General features: G+C 39.1%; 1 protein-coding gene across 2 annotated transcripts in view; it reads right to left on the bottom strand.

Moving 5' to 3' along the window:
• Positions 1 to 23590, bottom strand: part of POU2F1 (POU class 2 homeobox 1) — a gene marked incomplete at its 5' end in the record, with an annotated part of 105523 nt that overhangs the window by 27782 nt on the left and 54151 nt on the right. For both annotated transcript variants that reach the window (XM_084281337.1, XM_084281338.1), the window contains 5 exons: positions 3104 to 3283; positions 4994 to 5113; positions 6748 to 6801; positions 9618 to 9718; positions 16554 to 16619. In XM_084281337.1, the coding sequence (XP_084137463.1) occupies positions 3104 to 3283; positions 4994 to 5113; positions 6748 to 6801; positions 9618 to 9718; positions 16554 to 16619 (521 nt within the window). The remainder of the gene's footprint in view (positions 1 to 3103; positions 3284 to 4993; positions 5114 to 6747; positions 6802 to 9617; positions 9719 to 16553; positions 16620 to 23590) is intronic.

Raw genomic sequence — 23590 nt, 5'->3', positions numbered from 1 at the left:
AGTACTCAGCTAAAACATTGCAGCTCTTATCATCAGACTCTTATACTTTAATATGAGAAAGCTGTTTTTAAATCAAGGCCTCAGGATAACTGGTATAAGCAATCCTATTCTCTGCATCTGTCTTGGTAAATGGTATCTTGGCTGAGTCTTGTTTAAATACAGAAATATAATTATGTAATGTAGAATGGAAGTGATACCTCCAAGGCTAATTGCTCAAATAGCCCTACTGGTGCCTCAGATGCATTTGAAATCCAACTTTATTTCTACCTTGGCAAAGTTTGATTATTTCATTAATTGTCTCACTACAATAAATCTCCCAATAGCAACCATGCAAACAACTCCTGACATGGTTTTCCTAGGCTGTTCTTTGTTTTCTGAACTGTCAACTCTACAATACTATTGCAAGTGCGTAGAAAGAGGTAGACTGATTTTTGTGGAAATGTCTTTTGGTGCTTCCCAAGAAGCTAGCAAGATCAAAGCAATCCAATTCCTACTTCAGCAGAATAATCCACCAAGAAAAGTGGAATATCTTGATATGAGGACTTTATTCAAGCTAAAATTCTAAATTTGATGCCATTATTTCAAGTTAGATCTTCACTAAATTCCAGTATGTCTGCCATTTTGAGGTTTATACCATATAAACACCGACGATGGATCTGAAAACAAGAAGTTTACAAAGTACTCCAAAACTTGGTACAACTGTTTAGTGATGATTTCGCATCAGCCCAGCAGCAGCACTAACATCTTAACAGATTTCTGCAGCAGATACCTTACGTTAACTGCAGTGCACATTAAAGAAGTCATGCTTGTGCAATTAGTTAATTAAAATAAATATGGTAATCCCCCTGCTGCAGAGACCTGCCAGTTAATCAATTATTCAAAAATCATCAAATAAAATAAACACTCAGCTATTTGTATAATCAGCTATGTGTTTACAATAGCAACACAATGAGAAGCACTGCTCATAGAACCATGTTGAGACAAGTCAAAAGACATACTGATATCCTAGTACAAACTTATACAGTTTTCCATAACATATCACAAGCTATGTCCAGCAGCTGCAAAAAAGTTATGCCCTGAACTTTTATTGTAAGAGGAAGCTAGAACAAATCAACAAATCTACACTTATATACCAGAATAGCCTATCCTAAAGGAGATTGTTAAATCACAAATTTAAGAACTCAGAAGCCCAAGAAAACAAATGAAACGTTAGTTTGTTCTACTTGCACTACACATACACATTATATAGTGGCAACTACATGATCACATGCTATTTTTCCATAGAGCCTCATTCAAGCACACAAGACAGACAATGTTCACTTCAGAAGATCCTGTTTGATGGCATACGCTTAATCATTTCAACTATACAAAAAGTCTTCTCAGAAGGCTTTGCAAGTTCTAGAGAAAAACCCAGCACTAAATAAGTAATTGGAAGTGCACACGTTCTCATAGCCTCCCACTGAAGAGGAAGAACAGGATAGCAACATCTCACACGTGAACAAAAATGACACTGAAAGCATCGACCATGTTGGCCAGGAAAAGGTAAAGCCAGAAAGCTCAAAGTACAGATTTAATATGAAATTCTAACACTCAGTGTTTCAGTAAAGCAGACCTTACTATCCTTAAGTTGTACACCCAGAGGATAAGAGGCACACGACTATGGATCACTTACATTTAGGTCAAAAGGTTGCGTAATAGCAGATGAGAGCTCTGACACATGCACAGAGAGATGCAAGAAACTAGCTGTCAACTTCCTTGACATGGACATTTTCTATTCTTTTGTTGAAATAAAGTCTGTCTTAAGGCTATATACAAAGGCTTAACAAAATGAAGAGATAGTCTTGGTAACTCAGTTTCCTTAAATGTTATATCCTCGAATCATCTCCAGATCATGACAGTACGCCAAGAGTCTCATCAGACAAGGTCAATACTAGCCTTTGAATCTGGGCTTCTCGTATGGCATCACAGTAGCCTCTGCAGGGACTGCCAGAGGTCAGAACATTTAGACCAACACCACAAAGAGTGGCTTCAGCTAATAAAGAAAAAACAGTAACAGAACCAGGCTCCACGGTGGGCTTCACAAACAGCTGTGATATTTCCATTCTTAATCAGTTCTCATCTTCACTTCTTAGACACTTCACCCCAATTGAATGCAAGTGAACAGTCTGAATAGAAAGCATTGGAAAGCCTTTAAAAGCTGCTCATGGTAAGAAGCAGTGACCTTGGAGATTACCTACCCAACATTGTACAGCTAGACTAATCATACTGAAATATTACATATCAAGAACTTTACTCTCTGGAGAAATGGACCCCAACACTAGCAACACAATCACCTGTAAATAGTACTCATGATACCTATGCTCTACATTTGGTTATTCTTGTCCAGAAGCCTAAGCAGTTTCAACACTACATGTGTTAGTTGTTGAGTCAGTGGTGCCTCATTCTCAACACTAAATTAAGCCAATACTGGAAGATTCAGGAGGATCTTTGCTGCTCCTAGTAAGTAGAATTTCCTTGGCAAGCAGTTCGTCAGAGGTAAGAATTAACAGGTCTTTAGCAACAGGCCATAAAACTAGACAAATTCTGACACGACTCATTCTGGCAAGATTTTCTCTAGACAAACAGGAACACTAATATTCTTTGTCACTGAACTCTGAACATTAAGCACCAAGCCAAGTTAGCACACTTATCTGTCAAGTCAAGCTGCCTTTTTTCAGCTGTCATTTTATTGTTTGGACCTAAGAAGCATCTTTCATGGTACGTGGATATTTCCTTCCCATATCTAAGTCTCAACAAGTGGCATTTCTATGGGCCTCTCTCTATCCATTTTTCTCCCCTTCACGCTAACTACAAGGAGCGAAATACTGAAAATACTGTATCTGCTCAGCTTCTGGAACCAATTCAGAATCCTAGTGGAACTGTTAAGCACCTGGTTTACATTCTCAGCTATAGCCACCAACCTCACAGCTAAGGATGAGCAAGGAAAGACTAAGAGTACCTCAAGGATTCTGGAAACTCATTGAATAAGGAATAAAAATATTACTTCAATGATGCAATTTGTCAAACTCCTTCATTTTCCACCCTCTCAAGCCTCAAGGCTCACCTGTGCAATCTGTATTGGCTGAGATAGAGGGATCTGCGTCATCGGCGTTGCAGCAGAGGCCGAGATGGTGGCACCAGCAGCGCTGTGCTGCTGACTGGCTGAATGCTGCACTGCAGCTGCCAGCAACTGTGCCTGCGCCTGTTGTAGCAATAACTGTTGCTGGGCTGGCGTCAACGTGAGCTATAAATAATTAGAAAACAGCCATTAATATCGGGAACAGCCACTTTAGCTACAGAGTCATTAACTAGCCCATTACTAGTTATATTAACCAGACATTCTTAGAACTATTACTACCGTTCAGCCATTACCTACCCAATGACTTTGGCCTTAAATAAGGACAGCTGGCTACTCAAACACGCTGTATGAATCAACCTACCACAGAACTGACATAAACCAAACCGAACGAACGGAAACATTGGCACTTACTGGAACCCACTGAACCTAAATTTACTTCTAAGTTTTCTCCATAACTCTACCAGGAGGTTCAGGGAAAAGGTAATTAAGTAGCAAGCAAAAGAAAAGAATCAGTAATGCCAGGACTTGAAAGGAAATTTACACCCAGCAGAACAGCAAGTGATTAGCCAGATGAATGAGAAGCAGGAATGCTGGCTATGGCTACTGAACAAACTGATAACACCCCAGCTGCTTCACATTAGCATGAATCCCTGCCATATTCCATCATTTCCATTATGCCCTAAGATATAAGTAAAGAACATGAGATCCATTTGTTTCTCTCCAAGTCTCCCCATCCGCCTTTTTTTTTCATTGTTATTAAATAGAATAGAGTTGGCAACTTTACATCCCTTTCGTTTCCCAAACACGCATTATCTCTGTGAAACAGGTGGCAGCAGTCTCTCCTTTACATGTAAATGAATCCTGATGCCCATATTTACTACAATCCATATCTGCCTAGTCCTAGAGTTCTGTGTCCCACTACTGCAGACATTCATAGAACAAAACCAACATTTTTCTCATTCTCAAAGTCTTGAAGTTATTAAACCCCACACACTCTATTACAACAGTCTCACTTTTAAAACTTCCAAATATAATTAAGCAGAAGCTACATAGGATGTTCCTTGCAATATAGCTTACTAGAAGATTCAACTATTGAACATGAAATTAAGATAACATTTCATTCAGCTGTAGAGATGACCTAACTTAACACTTCAAATTATAAGTATATTGCTAGAACTACCCTAAATTCCTTATTAACATGAAAACTCTTAAAGCTGCAAAGCTGATTACATGGAAGCAAGTTTGCTACCCAAACCAGCCCATTCACAAAGCTTACTTTTTTTTTTGTTGCTATTGGTGTTTTTAAACTGACTGAAAGCATTTAGGACTATTTAGAAGCACCAATTGAACACCTATCCTACAATTCCTCCAAAAACTTTGCAAAACTCAAAAACTCAAAATTGGTAAGTTAAAATAGAAGGATTGAATAAGCTTAAGGCGCAGACCATCAGAAGTTACTTAAAAAGAAATTTATATGAAAAGAGAAAATTAGTGACAGCAGTTCCATCATTTCTGTTCATTATCTTAACTCAGGTAATCCAGTATGACATGTTCTCGTCCTTGCACGCCTCATTTTAATCTTGCAATAAAATAAAAATTCCTCTTTAAGACATCAGTGAAATCCTGATGTGTACACAGCTTTATTGCAGAATTTTATTTTTATTTTGGGGAATGCCAACAGTTTGCAACAAAAACAGATGACTGAAGTGTGCTTCCTTGAACAGGAAAATATTTTCTAGTTCCTCTTTCACTCCAGCTTCTTCCTATATTAAAGGAAATGACAGTAACCTTCACTGACAATTCTACGGGGACAGCAATAGTGCCATCGTTTGCCGGACAGGAGGCTTTACTACAGTACTCGTGGGTAAATCTTACCCCGGTGATCTGTCCTCCGGCCAGCATGAGCTGGGTTTGGGGTATGGCCGCCTGCACTGAAGGCTGCTGGGAAGGCTGGCTTGGCTGCTGAGAGTCCCCAGATTCTTCATTAGATTTAGACTAGGAAGAAAAAATACAACTCTTTATAGTGTAAAACAGATGTTAATGTATAACACTGCTATCTCAACACTGCACAATAAAAATCTTTCATCTGCATACAAAAAGCCCTTGGGTTTATTTTAAGAGTGGGTTTAAGCAATGGCTCTGTGTGCCCACCATCTCGGCTATGATTGCTCAAATATGTCTGTAGGTAATGCAGTTTGAACAAAACAAAAAGACTCTCAGGTCTTTTGTGACTCTGACATTATTTTCAGATCTCATTTCATTTTATGCAATGCAACTGAAGCTGACACTACCTTGCACTGTAAAGAAAGAAAAGGTTGTTAAAATTATTCATTGCCTAAAATCCTCAACAACGGAACATGGGAAAGGAGATTGTGTTTCCATTTTCTGTATTTGCATCCTGCACCTCTAAGTCATCATATTGTTTGGCTTATAGAGAACTTGTCTGAGAAATCCTCACAGGTTTATCCACTTAGAGCAGAATGCACAGTACATACAGTGCTTCAAAATAATCAAGGTTTAGCATTTAATTGAATGCTGCTTTATTTTGAAAGGTTTGTTGTTATGTTTTGTTTTTTATTTTTCTTAAACAGAAGAAATTGTGAAGACATGAGGGAGGAAATGCAAGTGCATGAAGAGGGGGAAGAGAGTTTTATGATAATTAAAACTGGTTATGCAGAACATTAAAATTCAGCATAGATTTGCATATTTTCCACCACCTGTTTTGGGGACTGCAGAGCAGGCTAATTAACATAAAGGCTCTGATTAATTCTGCCAGTCATTGAGCGATAATTACAGCGCAGGACTGTAAACATTCTGCACTGGAGATACAGCCTGTTTGCCAACATCTCTCTCAGGGATGGAAGTTTACCATGGCAACCAAGGCAATTTTCTGCCTCCTTCCTCTCAGAAAGGAAGGTCACTATACCTCCTCTTCTTTCCAAATTGTTATTATGTATAAGTGGGTCCACATTCTATTGCATTTCATGTAATGCACTACCTACGTCCTTTAATAACAAGCAATACCGAAACCAGTTTTCAATAAAACTATGTCCCTTGCCCCTTAATATAGTACTGGAAAGAAGTGGCACGTTAACCAATACGCTGAAGTGTTCAGCATCATAAAAAGTTTGAAAGCTTTGTTGTCTCACATACATTATTAAGCAATTACTTTGACTTATTGTGAAGTTACTGCATGTTGTTTACACAAGCAATCTATGCTAGCCATATTACACAGCTAATGTCATGTTATATTCCTATATTCAGCTACCAGAAATAGGGACAGTTTACGAAGTAATACCTGCTATGTTTAAAGGAAGTGAAGTGGAAGAACATGAAATACTCCTGGAGTTGTACAGCTTTCACAATACATTACAACACCTGACTGAACATCAGAACAAAATGAAGACCACTGGATGTTCTAACTACCTCAGTTTCTGCATCCTTACAACCCTAGTCCCAATTTAGAGTTGTGAAACTACTATCCCTCTGTATCTACCACTTGCAAGACCTATCAAAACGAGAAAACAGAGTAACATATCAGGGGTTCAAAGGTATCTCTGACAGGATCAACAAGTTGTTTAGAAGGCAGAATGAGAGAAGGACGAACAGCAGAAGGAAGCAGTCTTTACCTGTACATTTAAGGACTGAGCAGCAGCCTGTAAACTTGTTCCAGCGAGCTGGACCTACAACACAGTGCAAAAATGGAAGTGAAGTAATGCTGAATCCACAGAAAACAGTGTAAGAAGGAAGTACCCACCCCCAAAAAAAACTGCCCCAAGAACAATGCCTGTCCCTCTAACACTCGAATCACTGAAATATAGGGGATGAGCTTCAGACCGGAAAAAAAAATTAGATGTATATCTGTATGACTCAGTGTTATTTGTCTATCTCTTGTGGAAGGTATTCCTGCCTAGGGACCCAGATATTAAAGTGGAATTGAGTAGAAACAGAACATTTTCAGGGTGGACAGCCTATTCATTCTGCTTGCTGCATAAAAATCCACAGTTCAGGGGAGGGTGCTAAGCTCTACTCATCATCCTGCTAGTATTTCAGAATAGGTCTTACCCCAAATATGCACACTGCATTCACCTGCTTCCTTATAAGACAGAGGAGCAATCACCTGCATAGCACAAAACCCACAGCAGAAAACTCTTCCACAGATCAACCCGATGAAGTATTTGCAGTCAGTCCTCAGCTACTGAAAAGACTGTCTCAAAACAGAGGACTGGAAACGCTTCACAAAGGTGGTATTGATCTAGGTATACTCAAAACTTGAATTCAACGTTTGTGATTAACAGACAGATCCAAAGTAGATCTTGAGTTACCAGCAAAAAGAATCTGATGTTTCAGAAACAGGTTTTTAAACACTGGCATTTTACCTATAAGAAGGATTTTCTCTGTATAACAAATGCTAAGTTTTTATTTACTGAAGACTGTTTGAATCAGTTTCTCCTTGTTTCTACCACCACTCCTGCTACAAATGAGCAATTCCATGTAATTACCAACACTTTCAAAGGTCAGATTAACAGCCTGTAGTGAAGTCCATCTCTAACCACGTTTGAAAACCACAGCTCATTGGAAAGACAGATAACACAAGAAAAAAATAAAGTCAAGATGCACCACTCTGGCATCTATAAAAATATGTCCACACATAACATACATCACAAATGTGTCAACATATGTGTAAGCACAGGAAGGAGAGTTTTAATTTAACATACTTCAATTTAAATTAGTAACTTGAGTATTTGAACAAGCAACCCTTAAGAGTCACTATGGAAGTATTTCCTACTGGTATGGATGAAATCCTACTAGACTTACTAAGCACGTTCTATATGCAAGCAAACACTCTCAGAAAAGCTCCTCCTCACCACAAGGAAAGTACCGGTTTCCAATTAATGTAATCTGAGCTTTTAACATGAATTAAGAGCAGAATAATAAATAATAAATCTAAATAATAATATCCTATTATCCAAAGTAACAGACTCAGGGTTTTTTTTTTAATCAATTGCATAATGATAAGGACCATAAAAGACTAAGTGTATCACACTCAGGTACAGCCAGAATATTCTTGAAAATCTCTCTGAACACAGTCTGGACACCCCTTCCACACACATTCTCTAATTAGGAATTAAATTGCTCCTGAATATTGCCTATATACCAATATTTTGTATTGGTCTGGAGGAAAGCAGCATGTGTTAAGGCTGAATAACATCCCACAAAGAGCAGTTATACTAAAAGAGGATAGCCAGTTTTTGAGTACCACACACCCACAGGTACATAAAAACAGTTGAGATTTTTCTTTGAACTAGAGTTCCAAGAAATTAATCACTTTACCAAACATGAAGTTACAAAGATCCTTACAACTGTTTAACTAAATACATTTCCAGAGCAAGAGAAAGTAGTGCACTAAATAAAACTACTGCCCTCTATCAACAAAACAAAGCCTAAAAAACAACCAGCCAACAACAACAAGCCCCCTAAAAACTCTTCAGGACAGCTCTGTCTCCCTGTTAAACACATAGTGACAAGCCACAGATGACAACATAGAAAGCAAAGCAAGTTCCCAACATTAACCCAATCATGCTTGTTTCCACCAACATCTTTCCTGCTTTTCCATAGGCATGAAATGCAAGGCCAGGTTATGCTCTTTTAGGATGGCATAAAAGCCTCAGTAGCTCAATTACACCGCAACAACCGTGCAACCCCAGACCCCAAGCATTCAAGGTCAGCCAATTATCTGCAGTATTTTTAAACTTCAAACTTGATGTCAAGGAAGGGAAAGAAATTAGGACATTTGTTTTCATATATATAAAGCGTAATCAGGTTAAAAAACTACAAATACACGCCTCATGCTCTTCTTCACCTAAGAATGCCCCATTTTGCTTCAGCCTACATCTAAAGATCTGCTTTGATTTCCTAAACACAGTACCAGAAGAATAGAGGGACGGTAGTAGAAGCTATGTACTGTCTTATACACAGGTACTTTTTCTTTAAATAACTCTTTAAAAACTCACAGAACCATATATGCTTAGTACGTTCCATCATTTCATATTTTTAGTTACTATGTAAGAGCTCAGAAGGCTGGAACATAGTGCTGACTACCCTTCAACACCATTTTTGTTTCCCTCGCTAGGCAGTGACAGTTTCAGAGTCTTGGCAGCTGCTGGGCTAACGCAATCCTTTAGCAGAAAGGCTAAATTTGACCTTACATTTCAACTCTGTATGTCCATTAACAATTTTAAAAAATATACTTTAGGCAGTTACAAGTCCCAAATAGATGCTTTCTGGTTCTCCCCAGTAGCTCTCACCCTGACACAGTCTAATGCAATGAAATGAGTGCCACAGTAAAAACTTTTCCCTGGCTAAGCTACTTAAGCATGTGGTGTGCCCACATATTCCTTTACATGACTACCCATTATTCACAGAAAAAGAGTACACAAGAGAAGTTGCATTTGTACCTGCCTGAGTCTCCTTGACTTTGAAATGGGTCTTCTCTTACCTGATGAAGGTGCCCAAGGAAGGCCTGGGCCTGGGCTGTAGAGATTGCTCCTCCGACAGGCACAGGCTGCTTTTGAAAGTCCAGGCCATTTGTTTGCGTGCCTGGAGGAAAAGAGATATGAACTATTAGCTATGATGTTTACTGAAAGAGAATATGATTGTACTGAGACTTACAAATATTTCAATGTAATTAGAAAACACTCAAGAATAACAAGAATTTAACTGAAAAGAGGTTTTTAACTGAAAAAAACTGTCACTTACAGATTTTGATAATATACCTTTCCTCATTTGAACTGAATCAGCTCCATACTTAAATTCTTTAAAATCACCTTCCCTACCCCATGTAAACTGTTATCTCCATCATTCTTGACCATGGTTTGTGAATCAAATGGCTGCGTGCTGATACGGTTGAAATGTTTCAGTTCTGCATACACTCTCTATTCAGTACCTGAATACAATCTTTAAGTTCAGAAAGCGGCAAGAACAAGGTTCAGAGATAGTCACCTTTCATTCAATATAGAAAAATAACACGTGAAGCAAACAGAAGTACAATGTACATAGCAGTTATGGGCCACAGTTTATTGATAAAAGATCTCTCCCCATTTTCATGAATAATTGTGCAGAGCTCTCATGACATAACTGACTGTGCTTACTTTTGCTCGTCCACTTGCATGTAGCTACAAACTGATTATTTTCCTACGTTTTTGTTGTCTTCTTCCAAGAGAGCTTGGAAGACATGAAAATCCTCAAACTATCCCTAGGTAATCATATTGTGAGGAAGACAACTGAGCACTTTCTCCACAAGAATCAGAAAACTCTCTTCTGCAAAGAGAACCATAAGCTATACTATGAACTACACAACTATAAAATTCAAAGAATCATTCTGTGGGGAGATGATAAAAATCAGTGTTGGGGACTACCAGTTCTTTATGTTGGGTATTACTACCTACCATGGCTAACAACAATAAGGAAGAGCGAGTTTGTCTGGCTGTATGGAATTTCTAAAACTTATGATGCAATCTTAAAAATAAATAAATAAATAAAAAATCAAGTGACTAAAATGAAGTACAAACAGCATTAGACTTGCATGTTCATATCTTCACAACAGATCTTGTTCATTGCTTATGGACAGGTGTTAAACTAATTCCTGCTTCAGAACTCTTTCATCATCTACATCTTTTCCTCCGCAAAAGCCTAGCTTATCTACTATGCAAAAGAGTCACCGTTGTTAAGTAACAACGGGGGTTTGCTATCCCTTAGAAATATCTGCAAAAAGCAAGGAGGCACAAAACTTGATTATGAAAATACACTATCCAATATTTTACACTGCAGTTTTGACCTACAGCTTACAGAAATAAAATTCCAAAGATGAGGTCACAGTTCAATTAAATCCAGATATAATGTAGACAGTCAAACACCCATTAAGGTGTACCTAAGGCGGCCATTCGATGTGTGTTTCTTTTGGTGGAGGTGGTGTGAGGGAAGAATTGATGAACTCTGTTTTTCACTCTGTGCTTTGGACCAGGTTTTACAGACTTAGAGAAATCTATTGCAGCCAAAGATCCATAGACAAGTTAAAAATACTGAAATTTCTAACTACATAAAATTATTTTGCACAGTGAATCTAAAATTCCAATTCAAAGTGCATGGAAAGACTATCACTGGCCTGAATTGATCATGAATATGAGTCAGTTGCATTTTGCCAAAGAAAGTTAGGTAAGAAGATCTGTTGGAAGAGCTAGAAGAGTTATGTCCACTCTTTAGAATAAACTGCAGAATTCTCTCAATGCAAAAGTGGGATTCTCTCAATGGGAAAATGACTAGGTCAATATAAAAAATTAAACTCCAATGAACAGCTACTGTAATTCAAGGAAAACAATCTACAACCTCCTAATTTAAACAGATGCTTTGAATCAGTTGTTTCCAATCTGCACCAAGGAATTGCCAAAAACAGGGAAAAAAATAAAGAAAATCTAGTGTAAGGCAGGTGTTTCTCATTTCAATCAGAAACTTGCAGGTTTCAAAAAAAGTGACCCATTTCCGAGCAAACTACCTGGAACCCTCACCTTAAATAAACAGGTGAGGTTGTCCCAGTTAGTTGTCTTACAAAAAGAGCTTCAAATCATGATACCATATTAAAAAAGCACTGCTACAAGTGCGAATAGAGATGCTCCAAGCTGGCACTTCTGTCAACTCTTGATATGGAGACTTGAAACAAGCCCCATAGGTTTGACAGTTTTGAACAAAGCAAGTTAAAAGGCTGAGCCTTAAAATATTCATTGGTCCCAAAAAGCTGTTTAGACAGGTACTGAGAGAAATTAACATTTTCTTTAAGTCAGTCCTTGAAGTACTATAACTCCTTCCCCCCACACCTCCCAAATTTCAACTCCAAGCAAAAACAAACTAAACCCCACCTGTTCATACTCTGTGCTACTTGCACCCTATGCTTTCTTTCATAACTGGAAGTAGTGTCCCTTTCCCCTTTGGATGAAGCCTTAGTTTTAGAAGGAACGCTACCAAGGTTGCTTGCATTTATCACAGGATGCCTACATCTTTTGAAGAACAGCAGGGAAAGTGAACTTTGAGTCCAGGATACAAGAGGCTTTGCTCTTAAGGTGCTCCTAAGGATGTGACAGCATGCCTGTGGAATCCAAGAAATCTGGTAAGGAGACTGGAAAATGAAGCTATCAGAATCAGAAGGCCAACACAGTGCAAGGACGTGGAAAGACCAGAGTGCCACTTTTCTCAAGATGAGTTAAATGTAAAAGAAAATATTAAGAACATGGCAGATGGAATCACAAGTACTGTGATTATAATACAAGCATTTACATGTTTTCCATCTCCTTCCTAGCTCTCACATAACTGCCAGAGCTGATCTAACAGCTCATCAACACCAAAAAAAGTGGGAGTAGAAAATCTCAGTCTCTTATCTCTTTGTTTCCAGATACATGATACCTGTTCTACCCCTTCTGATATTTCATGGACACAACAGTAAGTCAATTCACACTGCTAACTGAGTAGAAAACTATTCTGGTGAATTGTTCCTTTTCGCTTTTGGACAAGTTAATTCATATCTCACTGAACTGGCAAAAAAAAAAAAAAAAAACCAACTATCTTAGCTTAGGGCCTGATAAGCAGCAGATGATGCAAACAAGGGGAGAATGGAGAGTTGGCAGTACGCAAACAAGCCTCCCCCCATTTCCAAGTTGCTGGGTTGCAGCAAGCACTAGGATGAAATTTCACCCTTATAGCCTGAGTCCAATGCAACTTAAGCACCTTTATATTCTGGAATAAATTTAGTCATGAAGTTAGCTAGTTCAGGGAGCTGATTTGGATGAAGACTAATATAGAAAGTGCAATTAATTTTCAGATGAATCATATCTTTGAACCATCTCACTCAGTGCCACTCCAGGGAGAGGAACAGAACATGAACTACTGGGGCAGCCTGAGCTTGGATTAGTTTGTACTGTCTTAGAACCATACCCTCCAGAGGACAAACAGGACTAAACAGAGCAGGAAGGAAGCACTGCATCAGCAATCAGAAGAAAAACATGCTTTCAAAATCCTAAGACAACAATCATCAGAATTTAGCCCAATCTCACAAACTGCCCAAGAAAGCAAGAGGAGAGAAGAACTACAAGTCTGGGGAGACATGGAATAAGGTACGAGAAAGGTCTTATGAAGGGACAGCAAGCAGAGAGAAGGAAGATTTCCAAACTAACTTGAGTGTGTATCTATCTGCACTGTGCCGTGGGAGACGTCTTCTAGCACTGGCATTACATTTCCCCATCTATACTGTGAGCAAGACAGATCCCCAGTACCCAAAATTTGTTGATTCCTTATCCACATTACTAATGAAAAGTTTAGTAGCAATACACACCCAGCATGCTAGCAGTTCAAGAATATTTCACAGTCCCTCTCTCATAGACTTTCTTCTTCTGGAAACTGGAAATTCAATTTCAGAAAATGAGGCAAAGCAAACAAGAATACTTAGAAACCTTCTTTCAAATACTACACTTAAATTTTATTATTTTGCTGCTATGTCAATGCGTGCCCCAAGGCTACAGTTTTCAAAAGACATTATAACTTTGGCTTTCATACTACTGCATTCACACAGCATTTTAAAAAGAATATGCACTAAACAAGAAAAAAAGTTGAATTGTTCCGGAAAATTTTCCTACATAAAGGAATCAAAAAAAGCTATCAGTTTTCTTTAAGACAAAGTCTTACTTTCTCTCGTTTTTTTGTTTTTTTTTTCCAAGTAGATACTAGATGGCCTATCCAGCCACTGCTCAAGGTTGGAAAAGAGTTGTGTGAAAACAGCTGTCCAACAACTTTTGCACGCATTGAGACTTCGTTTTTAATTCATCTGAAATATGGGTTACTTTTTCAGATCCTTGCATGGGAAGTCAAATTAACACACAAAGTTAAAATCTGTTTCAGGCATTTTATTGTGACTAATTTCAGCGAACTTCACTGTGTTTTCTAAAGAGTGTTAGAAATACAAAAGCCTCATTTGTTAACTTTAATGAAACTTCATTATCAACTGAGAACTTTTGATGTTGTCATCTTTACCAATGGTAACTGTATTTTTATTCTCCTTCAAGTGTTTGCTCTGCCCAATTCCATATCCCATAGTATTTTCTCTTAAAATTTTCAAGTCCCATCAGCTCACTGCACTGAAAGCAGGAATGATCCAAACAGCCACTGAGGATCAAGAGACAGACGAGCAGTGCTTACACGGCAGACTCAAGTGATTTATAAGTGTCACCAGGAAACAGACAATTACTGAAAAGCCACAAAAATCAGAACTCTGAGCATCCATAAAAATAATCTTCATGCGTGTAACTTCAGAGCTTATGCTCCCTAGACAATCAATGGCACTCCCCCTTCCTTAACATCTGACTTGACTTCTTCTTACTAAGTATGCAGAGCCCAGAACCAAAACCAGAATACCCTGATCAGAAACCTAAAATTACTTTCCATGAGTATTGCTTTAAGGGTTTAATGTCTGTCAGTTGACTAACACAACTGAGACCCCAGAGAACATCACAAAAGTTATTAATAACTACCTCCAGTGGTTTATGAGCACTATATGCTTGAGAACAAAACAAAGACCACAGAACAAAGGGCCCTCAAAATTCCAGTATTGTTGTAGTCTGGGTAACTTTAGAAAAATAGATCACTAAAAGTCATGAAACACATGAAATGAATGACTGGGAACATTTAAGTTACAGAAGCAAGGTTTGCAGAAGGTCCAAACAACAATAAGAGTCAAACATTGTTAATAAAGTTACCGTAGCATGATAATAAAAAAAATACATTGTAATCCCTTTTGTAATAAAAGCATCTACAACAATTCTTCCTTTCTTTGTACCATGACCACCATCCTTACACTGACAAGTATGTGCCAAGGGCAGCAGAGCCAGGGTTCTGCTTAAAGCAGGTGTAACACTTCCGTGATAATGGACCACCTCCAAATAAACCAAGTCCTCCTCCTGAACAGCTCAGTTGAAGCAGAAATGCTAGTTAAAGCTGCACGTAAATCTAAACTTTCGAGAAAGTATACTCAGGGAACTGAAGTCAGACAGAGCAGCAAGTCTGAGTTTTCTCAGAGGTTTATACAAACCTGTCAGATACAATGGTTCAATAAGAAAAGGGATATTTAAGACCATTGTTCTCCTGATGCTTTGATTATGAAATATTTCTAGCCTGTACATTTTTGAAATAATGCTATAAATCATGCTAAAGGAGTATTAAATAGATAATACATCATTTTCGTACATGGAAAGCTATTTGTAATAGGGGAAGCACCAAACAACTGCAAGCATAAAAATAGAGATGCCAATAAAAAAAAATACATAGGTAAATGAGCTGAATTCCTTTTGACTGACCCCATCCATGACAGAAAACATCCAGCCCCTGAGATCAGCATCAGGAACATTCAGTCACTGTTAGCTGTATTGAAATCTCATACAAAGAATGAGGAAACACCAGCATAAAGTAAATTGCTAATTCAGCACATCTTCAGAATTTAAAATAAAAATTATTGAGCAAAAAGGAGGAAAATAATTCTCCTCACATAAGGTAACTAAACTTCTCTTAACTCAAGAACAGGTTCCTTCCTATTACAATTTTCTCTCCCTGAGAGCTACCCTGAGCTCAGAGAAGATTTTGAGTTTGATAGAACTATTTACTGTCCATTCAGAATTGTAATTTCTCATTTCTAAACTGAACCCTAAATTACCTGCAGAAAGGAATTAAGGCATGAGATAGCATGACTGAGTTATGGTGACTTAAACTTCTTTAACGGCTTACAAATTGGCCACATCGTGATGATGTGCCCAAAGGTACAATGGCCCCAATACAAAAGCTACTCTGTCCCAGCCAAATTTCAAGGTTCTGTTCTAACACATGACAACATTACATAGAGGACTAACAGTTTTTTAACGTTGAGGAGTTATTCGTTCTCCCTTTGCCTTGTTCCTGAGAACTGCTGTCACTTGGATAAAGTCTAAAAATGGAAATAAGATTAGCCAATAGCCCACATCTGCCAGGGAAAATTTCAGCCCCAAAATAAATGGAGGTTAGAGGTGCCAAAGATACATTCTGACAGGAAAGGATGGGATGACTTATGGAGAACAGTGGCACGAGACTTTCTGTAACATCAGAAGCATTACAAATAAGAGGAAGAAGGAAGGGGAGATCGTATACAAATATTGATAATGTGTGAGTAGGGCCTGCATAGAGCAGGACTAATGATTTGTTTTCAGCTTGGAGACAAGCAGCCTTCTCAAGTCTCTAAAAACAGTAGGTGCAGGATTTTTCTGGGGTGTGTGTTGCTGTTCCTGTAAACTGGTAACGAAATTTCACTTTTCATTTCATATCCATTTCATTCCATCAGAAAGTATCTGTGCACCAATTCAGCATTTCTTACCTGTGTTCCCATCTCCACTCTCCATCGATGGTTTACTGGTTTCTGACGGATTGTTCATTCTTGAGTCTGCATTGAAACAGAAACAAAGATGAAGTAACACGAGCAAAAAACACACAAACCTATCTATGCTTCCTTGTCCAGGAGACATACAGAACATCTGGGATTTGGTAGGTAGCTTACCCTAATTCAGCTGATTTTATAATAAGAAATGAACAGAAGCAGAACACAATACTGCAACTTCCAAATAAATACTGTTCCAACATTTTTTGTCATTGTGCACATATGCGAAAGCATAGAATTGAAGGAATAAAAGACAGCATGTTGGAAGCCAAGGATAAGTAGAACTTTATTGTAAGTTCAGTGGAACTGAAAAGCAAGAAGGAAAAATAGTTAAAAAGGAAGAAAACTATGAACAAATTCAAAAATACTAGGTCTGACCACCAAGGCCTATATTCTCCTTAAACCCTCCACAAGAAAAAGAAAATTCAGGCAACATAATCAAATAGATACCATTTATGTAATTCTTCATTTTTATTTTACAGGAATGTCACCGATATTATTTGGGATTCCCTATGTATTCATGCAAAAACCTTATGAATATGAAATATTTCTCTTCCTTCTCCCTGTAGATCAACCTATTGAAAAGTCTGCTCTGGACCTGAAAGCTTGTCAGCTGAGTACAGTGCAACAGAGAGGGCCTCTCCAGATGGTAGGCAGAGACTAATGTTTCCATACATAGGAATCCATACAGATGTTCTGCGTACAGCATCAGCTCCACAGCTTATTACCCCCTCCTTCCTAGCTACCAACCGTAGTGTGTCACATTATTGCAAACCAAATCTATAAAAAGAATCTCAAGACAGACTAGCTCATGAAATGAAGCATAAGCAAATCCTTAAGCACATTCTTCCATTCCCATAGCCCGTTAAATACAAATCAAATGACCTCAAAATTAAGTCTTTAACCTCAGGATTTCTGTTGCTTTCTACGTGCTTAAAAAGGTTACCTCTTTCATCAAAGCAGTGATTTCCAAAATACCAGTGGCCTGAAGAGGAATACAGTAACAGCATAAACGCCTGTATCTTTCCCCAGGTATTTCCAAGAGAGCCCAGACTCTTCATTGCTCTGCAGTCTAGGAGAGTTGCAGATGAGAAGCCAGACTATTGCCATGTGCTACCATACCATGTGCTGCTGCCCAGAGGAAACCAGTGCCCTCCTCGGGATATCAAAACCAGGGGCAAGGGCAGAGGAGGGACACACATATGAACCAAACAGAAGACACTTGGGCAGTGTCTGAATGAAAACCGGAGTCACATCAAAGGGCGTATTGATTAACTAGATGGGGAAACTAGTTAGAAATGCAGCATATAAGACAGAAAAAGGTAGAAGATGTAACATTTGGAAAGACTCCAGTAAGTATTGTTGTCTTAAGTCTTAAAAAATGTAAATATTTTTAAAACTAATGTAATTTTCCACATAAACAACTACTACAGTGGAACCAAGTGGGGCCTAGAAAATCCAGCGGATTGTAACAAACAGGAACCTGCCTCAAGTTAGTTCAGCCTCTCCAGAGTCTCAACTCTTCTTTGCGAGTTTCTATGGCTATGGATCACATCTTTTAAGTGTCAGCTGTGTGTACACCTGATACCTCAACTGGCCTCAAACATACTCCCTTATAAATGTTACTCTTAGTACAAAGGCAAATGCATTAAACTGCCTTTTGGAACAGGGAGCAACTGAGGAGAGCCATTCCAGCTGAGCACTCCTGGCCCACATATCAGCAAAGGGCTGAAGTTTTGCCCTGATTTCCACAACCTCTGAGTAGCACATTCAAGGTAAGAGTTTGCAGCCTAGAACAGAGCTCTGCTAAGGCTGCAGGTACAGAACCTGCTGCTCCCCAGCTCCTCACGTTGTCATTTTACACATTTGGATAACATCATACACACTTCAGAAGCAGAGAACACAGTTCCACTGACTACGCAGGAAATAAGCTTTTTTCATGTTGGTTGACAGCTTAGATGGGGCTTTGAGCAACCTGGTCTGGTGGGAGGTGTCCCTGCCCATGGCAGGGGGTAGGAACTGAGTGGTCTTTAAGGTCCCTTCCAATTTAAACCATTCTGTGATATGCCACTGCCTGCTGATGGGTCTCAAAAAAGAAATAAGTTATGGTTTTATTTAGTAGCTATGTGTACCTTGAGTTTTTTGTGGTAACAGCACACTTATTTGAAATGACTATAGGTAACATTCATTTGATAGCATTGATTTAGTTCCTTGACACACAGGTGGCTATTGAAATGTTTTTTGGTTCAGAGAACACTTGAACAGGACACTTCTTTTGGACACAAATATGAAGAGTGCTCATCCAGCAGGAACATGAGCTTACAAGCCCAATATACCCTGCTGTGGAAAGTAGGCTAACTTATGGGGCTGTTTGATGTAGGATCTCTTTTTAAACCCACAGCAGGAGAGCCTGAGCTCATGATAAGACTGATCACAGAGGGGAAGAGCACAGGCTGGGGAATCACCTTTCAACAACATAGGAGCTGCTTGCTGAACACCTTTGTAAAGCTCTTGAAGAAAAGCATGCAGCACCCCGTGCTACTACTTTGTAGCAGAAACCAAAGCACTAGTACCACCAGGAAGGATAGCTATCAACCAATGGCACCTGGAAGGGGACAGGTCTGTCCCCTCAGCAGGAAGCCAAGCTCTGCACTGACTCTTCCCTCTGCACGAGGATGCTCATACAACACATCTTCCTGCATGACAAGCAGGTTGGTTCAAGACAAAGGCAGAATGGTACAGGCCCCTTTCCACAAGGCAAGACATGTTTTTCTGCCAGGCTATAGTGTAAAACCAATCATTTAAAAAAGGGGTTCCAGTGTTTGCTAGTACTAGACATACAAATAAAGTTTACTCAAGTAGCAGAAGTGTGTATAAACGACAAATAATTTATTGTAAGGATTTATCCCTGACAAAGACCTCAAAAGCTGTAATTGTGAAAAAGCAGCAAGTTGGATGAAGAAACATCTTTCTAGTACTGCTCATGTTCAAATGAAGGATAGCATCCATTATTCCACCAGCTGACTGCTACTTGTTCAGTCTGTGGGCCTTCTGCATGTAAAGCATCAAGAACAATGCCGCTATTTCCATTGCAAATGGTATGGCATACATCTGAAGCACAGAACTGCCACCAGCAGAACAGACATATTCCTGCAGGATACGAAACCTACAGATTCATTATCAACAGAGATTTGCTTTATATATATACTCATAAATTCTCTGCTTTAAAGTTAAAAGAATAAAAACATGAAGTGGGCTATATATATATATATATATATATGTGTGTGTGTGTGTGTGTATATATATATATAAAAAAATAATATATATACATATAATAATAAAAGAAATCATAATGCCCTCACCTTTTCTTCTTCCTTTAGACCTTTCTTGGGTTTCAAATAAAGGCCCTGGGCTACAACTTAGCCAACATCATCTCAAAGTAAACTCCACAGAAGGAAGGATCGAAAGCAGCAGGTGCATGATTGAAATCAAACTCTCAGGAGTGATTCCAGTCAGTACTGCTGCTCTGCTAGCAGCAATGAGCCACGCTTTCGCAGACCCTCAGTAACATTTCAGAAGGCATTTGGAAGAAAGAAGCAGACACCGGACCAACATGGACTACTAGGAACTGTATATGCCTAGCAAAACAAAATCCTAACACAGAATTTCTCTTGCTATATCCTTTCATCCATATGAGTGAAACTGGCTAATACTCCATCACAGCCAGCAAAAATGTCTCACTGATGCACATGGAAATAAAACAAAGTTCAATGTGAGTGCACACATACACACCGAAAACTCAGCTGAAGGTTTAGAGTAGATTTAGAGTAGAAATTCATTTTCAGAAAACCATTTCATGTTCAGAAACAAACATTCATGTGTCTGCTTTAAAATTAAAATAAGAGTGCAAAATTTTAAATTAAAATAAGAGTGCAAAATTTTAAATTAAAATAAGCGTGCAAAAATGCACTGTTTATGAACATATATAATGCAATTAAAGAAATCAGTATAGTGAAGCTCAGAGAAAGAGCCTTGAAAACAAAATCTATTGCAAAACTAGAATGATCTTTTTTTTGAAAATAACTTAAAAATACATTTAGAAGAAATTATGGCATGCCTGTTCTGTAGTCCTGATGGAATCTCAGCTCAGGAAATACATTATCCCAGTAACCTTAGGCACAGCTTGCAACGGTATCAATGGCAACCACTGTGGACTCCACCTTATTTTCTCTTACGCTTGAAGAACCCTGCTATTACATTAAAAACACACAGATATAATATACATTCTGTTGGGAATGCCTCAGTGCAGCTAGTAAATTCTTTGAGACTGAGACCCCCCTCTTTCTTATTTTAATGCTCTGAAATTTCAGATACACAGACATGCAAGTCAAGTCCTAAGTCTCAATGTCTGTTAAAGGCTAAATGCTTCTCAGATTGAAATCTGAAAAGCAAAAGGTCTGTATTAATATCATCCAAGCACAAGCTTAACTGCAAATTTCTTCAGTGCAGAGGAAAAGAATTCTCCTGGATTGAGGGAAAGTGGGGAAAAAAAACAACACATTTCCCTGGTATAGATACATACAGTATATACATATCATGCAGCTACTTGCTGCCGATTCACTGGTGAGCTTCAGCCTTGCAAGCACCTTCTCTAGTCTCTGCATATGTGATTAAGCCTCTATGCATAGTCAACCTCACACCCTCTATTTCCATATTAAACGCTTATAAGAAAGAGCTGAGCTGGTACCCACCTAGAACGTAGTCACTGCAGTCCAGCATTGCTGTGGTATCCTCTACAGGTTCAGACAGTCCAAGGAAAGGGAGAATGGCAATTTCTATCAAATCTACACTACTGCTCTCAACGGCACAAGAAAGGGAGTGGGGAGGTGGGGGAAGAAATACAACTTCAGTTACACCATAGCAATCTTCAACTGAACAGGGAAACTTCAGTTGCTCTGTGGAGTTTTAGTCTCTCCTACTAGCTGTGTCTGACATTGTCAAGGCGACTGAAGCGTGAAAAGTTCCCCTTTTTGTAATAAAATAGAAACAAAGATTGCAGCTGGCAGTTTCCATAATGAAGCTTAATCAGTATGCGCCTGATTAGGGCCTTATGCAAATCTCCCCTCGTTAGCACAGCAGCCAGCACTTTGAAGTCCATGAACAATTCATTTGCAGAGTACACTGAAAGCGCTCCCTGCATAATTTAAATCACGGTATAAATATTTATCAGCTCATTTGCATATTAATTGGCAGTGCATGAAGGGAAAAATTATCTCCTGAGTGCCAGCATAATAATTAGGGAACAAAATGAAATTTCTTCCAATAGCTTGGCTTCTCAGCCCTAACTCAAGCACAGTACCACAGGGGAGCAGGGAGGGAAGAGAGACAGAGTTCTGTTAAAATGCCACTGAAATGACATGTACAAATTAGAAACAACTCTACAGACTTAAGCACCTTTAATCTTATTCCTGCTGGCAACAATAACTTCAGTAATAAAGGGGATTTGGAAAAAGCTTTCTACACAATCCAAATAATCCCATGAAAACAATTAGCAAGGTAGAAGCCGAACACAGAGCTGTCAAACTGGTGCTTGCACATCTGTGTGGCGTTTTCCACATCGCAACACGGACTGTCACAAGAAGGTCCTGGGCAGGAAAGAGGAATACCAGGGCAAGGAAGCAGCACAATTCTTTTTAAATGGCTAAAGAGCTTGGTGATTCATTATCTGGTAATCCCTTTGCAACGGCCAAGTTAACAGCAGTGGATGTGTCAAGTATTGTGTAACATTTGACACCCACTAATCTATCCCAAGTGAAATCAAAATAGATTTAGTTTTTTGCTTTCCAATGACTTCCAAGGAAGAAAAAAAAAAGCTATTATTAATCCCTTCCACAAGCAAACACAATATAGCTAAACAAAGCTTACTGCGGCGCTACGATTTTTAAAAGGGACATTTTACACCAGGCTTGCAGCTTTGAACCACCCAACGATAATCAGAGCACACTTGCTGCTGTGTCCATAATACGCTGAAGAACTGGGAAATAGGGAAGAGGCTTTGGTCTACGGAGGAGTCAGTCCTCTTTTCCAGAAGTGCTCCACAGAATTAAATGTACCAAAGAACTACAATGCTACACTGAACCACTGCAAATAGTTTGATTACCATTCAAATACCAGTGTCCAAAACAGCAAGAACATTTACATCAAAGTGTAATGTGGACATCCCAACACATAGTATTCCATGTTCTGATCAGAAAAAGAAGTGTGATGCTCAGTGCTGGGGACTACAGGGTTGGGCCAGATGTTAATGTGAATTTAAAGATTTATTTTATTTTTTTTAAGCTAGCTGTACTTTTCTTCTCCTCATTTCTGAAGTGAATTCAAGCACCGCCTCTCCAAACAAGAGAGTGCGAGAGAAAAGGGACTTCTCAGTCATCCACTACTGACTGGAATTTATTTCCACGCTTGACCTCTTCTTCTGTTCAGGTTCATATCTCTACTTAACACAAGACGTTCCCCACTATATATTTAACATGAGTGATCTACACTTGAAAAAGATTGCAAGAAGAGAACGTGCTCCTAACCACAGGGAAACAACCATGTGTACCAAATAGCTTTTCCTAATACCTGGTTTCCAACTGTTTTCTAGAGAGTTGAGAGTCCCATCAAGACCTCTGAGGCGCATCACGGTTCACAGACTTTCACTAGACCACGTCCGTCCACGCATGCTTTTGGATCACGCTGCGACATAATCCACCTGCTTCATCAGAGGAGGCAGGACACGAATGGTGACACTGGACAAAGCCGGTGCCAGCTCCAGCACTGGCTGAGCCCAGGCAGCCAGCAAGAGGTCAGCAGTGCCGTCCCTGGGACCCTCCTCTAACAGGAGGAGCTGGTCCCACACAGGTGCAGCATCAGAAGTGTGCGAGTGCAGGAAGCGACCGTTAAAGGCAGGCGTGTGTGTAGTGACACGCGATGCG

This window comes from Netta rufina (assembly GCF_964035555.1).
Source record: "Netta rufina genome assembly, chromosome: 1".
NCBI lineage: Eukaryota > Metazoa > Chordata > Aves > Anseriformes > Anatidae > Netta > Netta rufina.
This window is presented reverse-complemented; position numbering and strand designations above follow the sequence as displayed.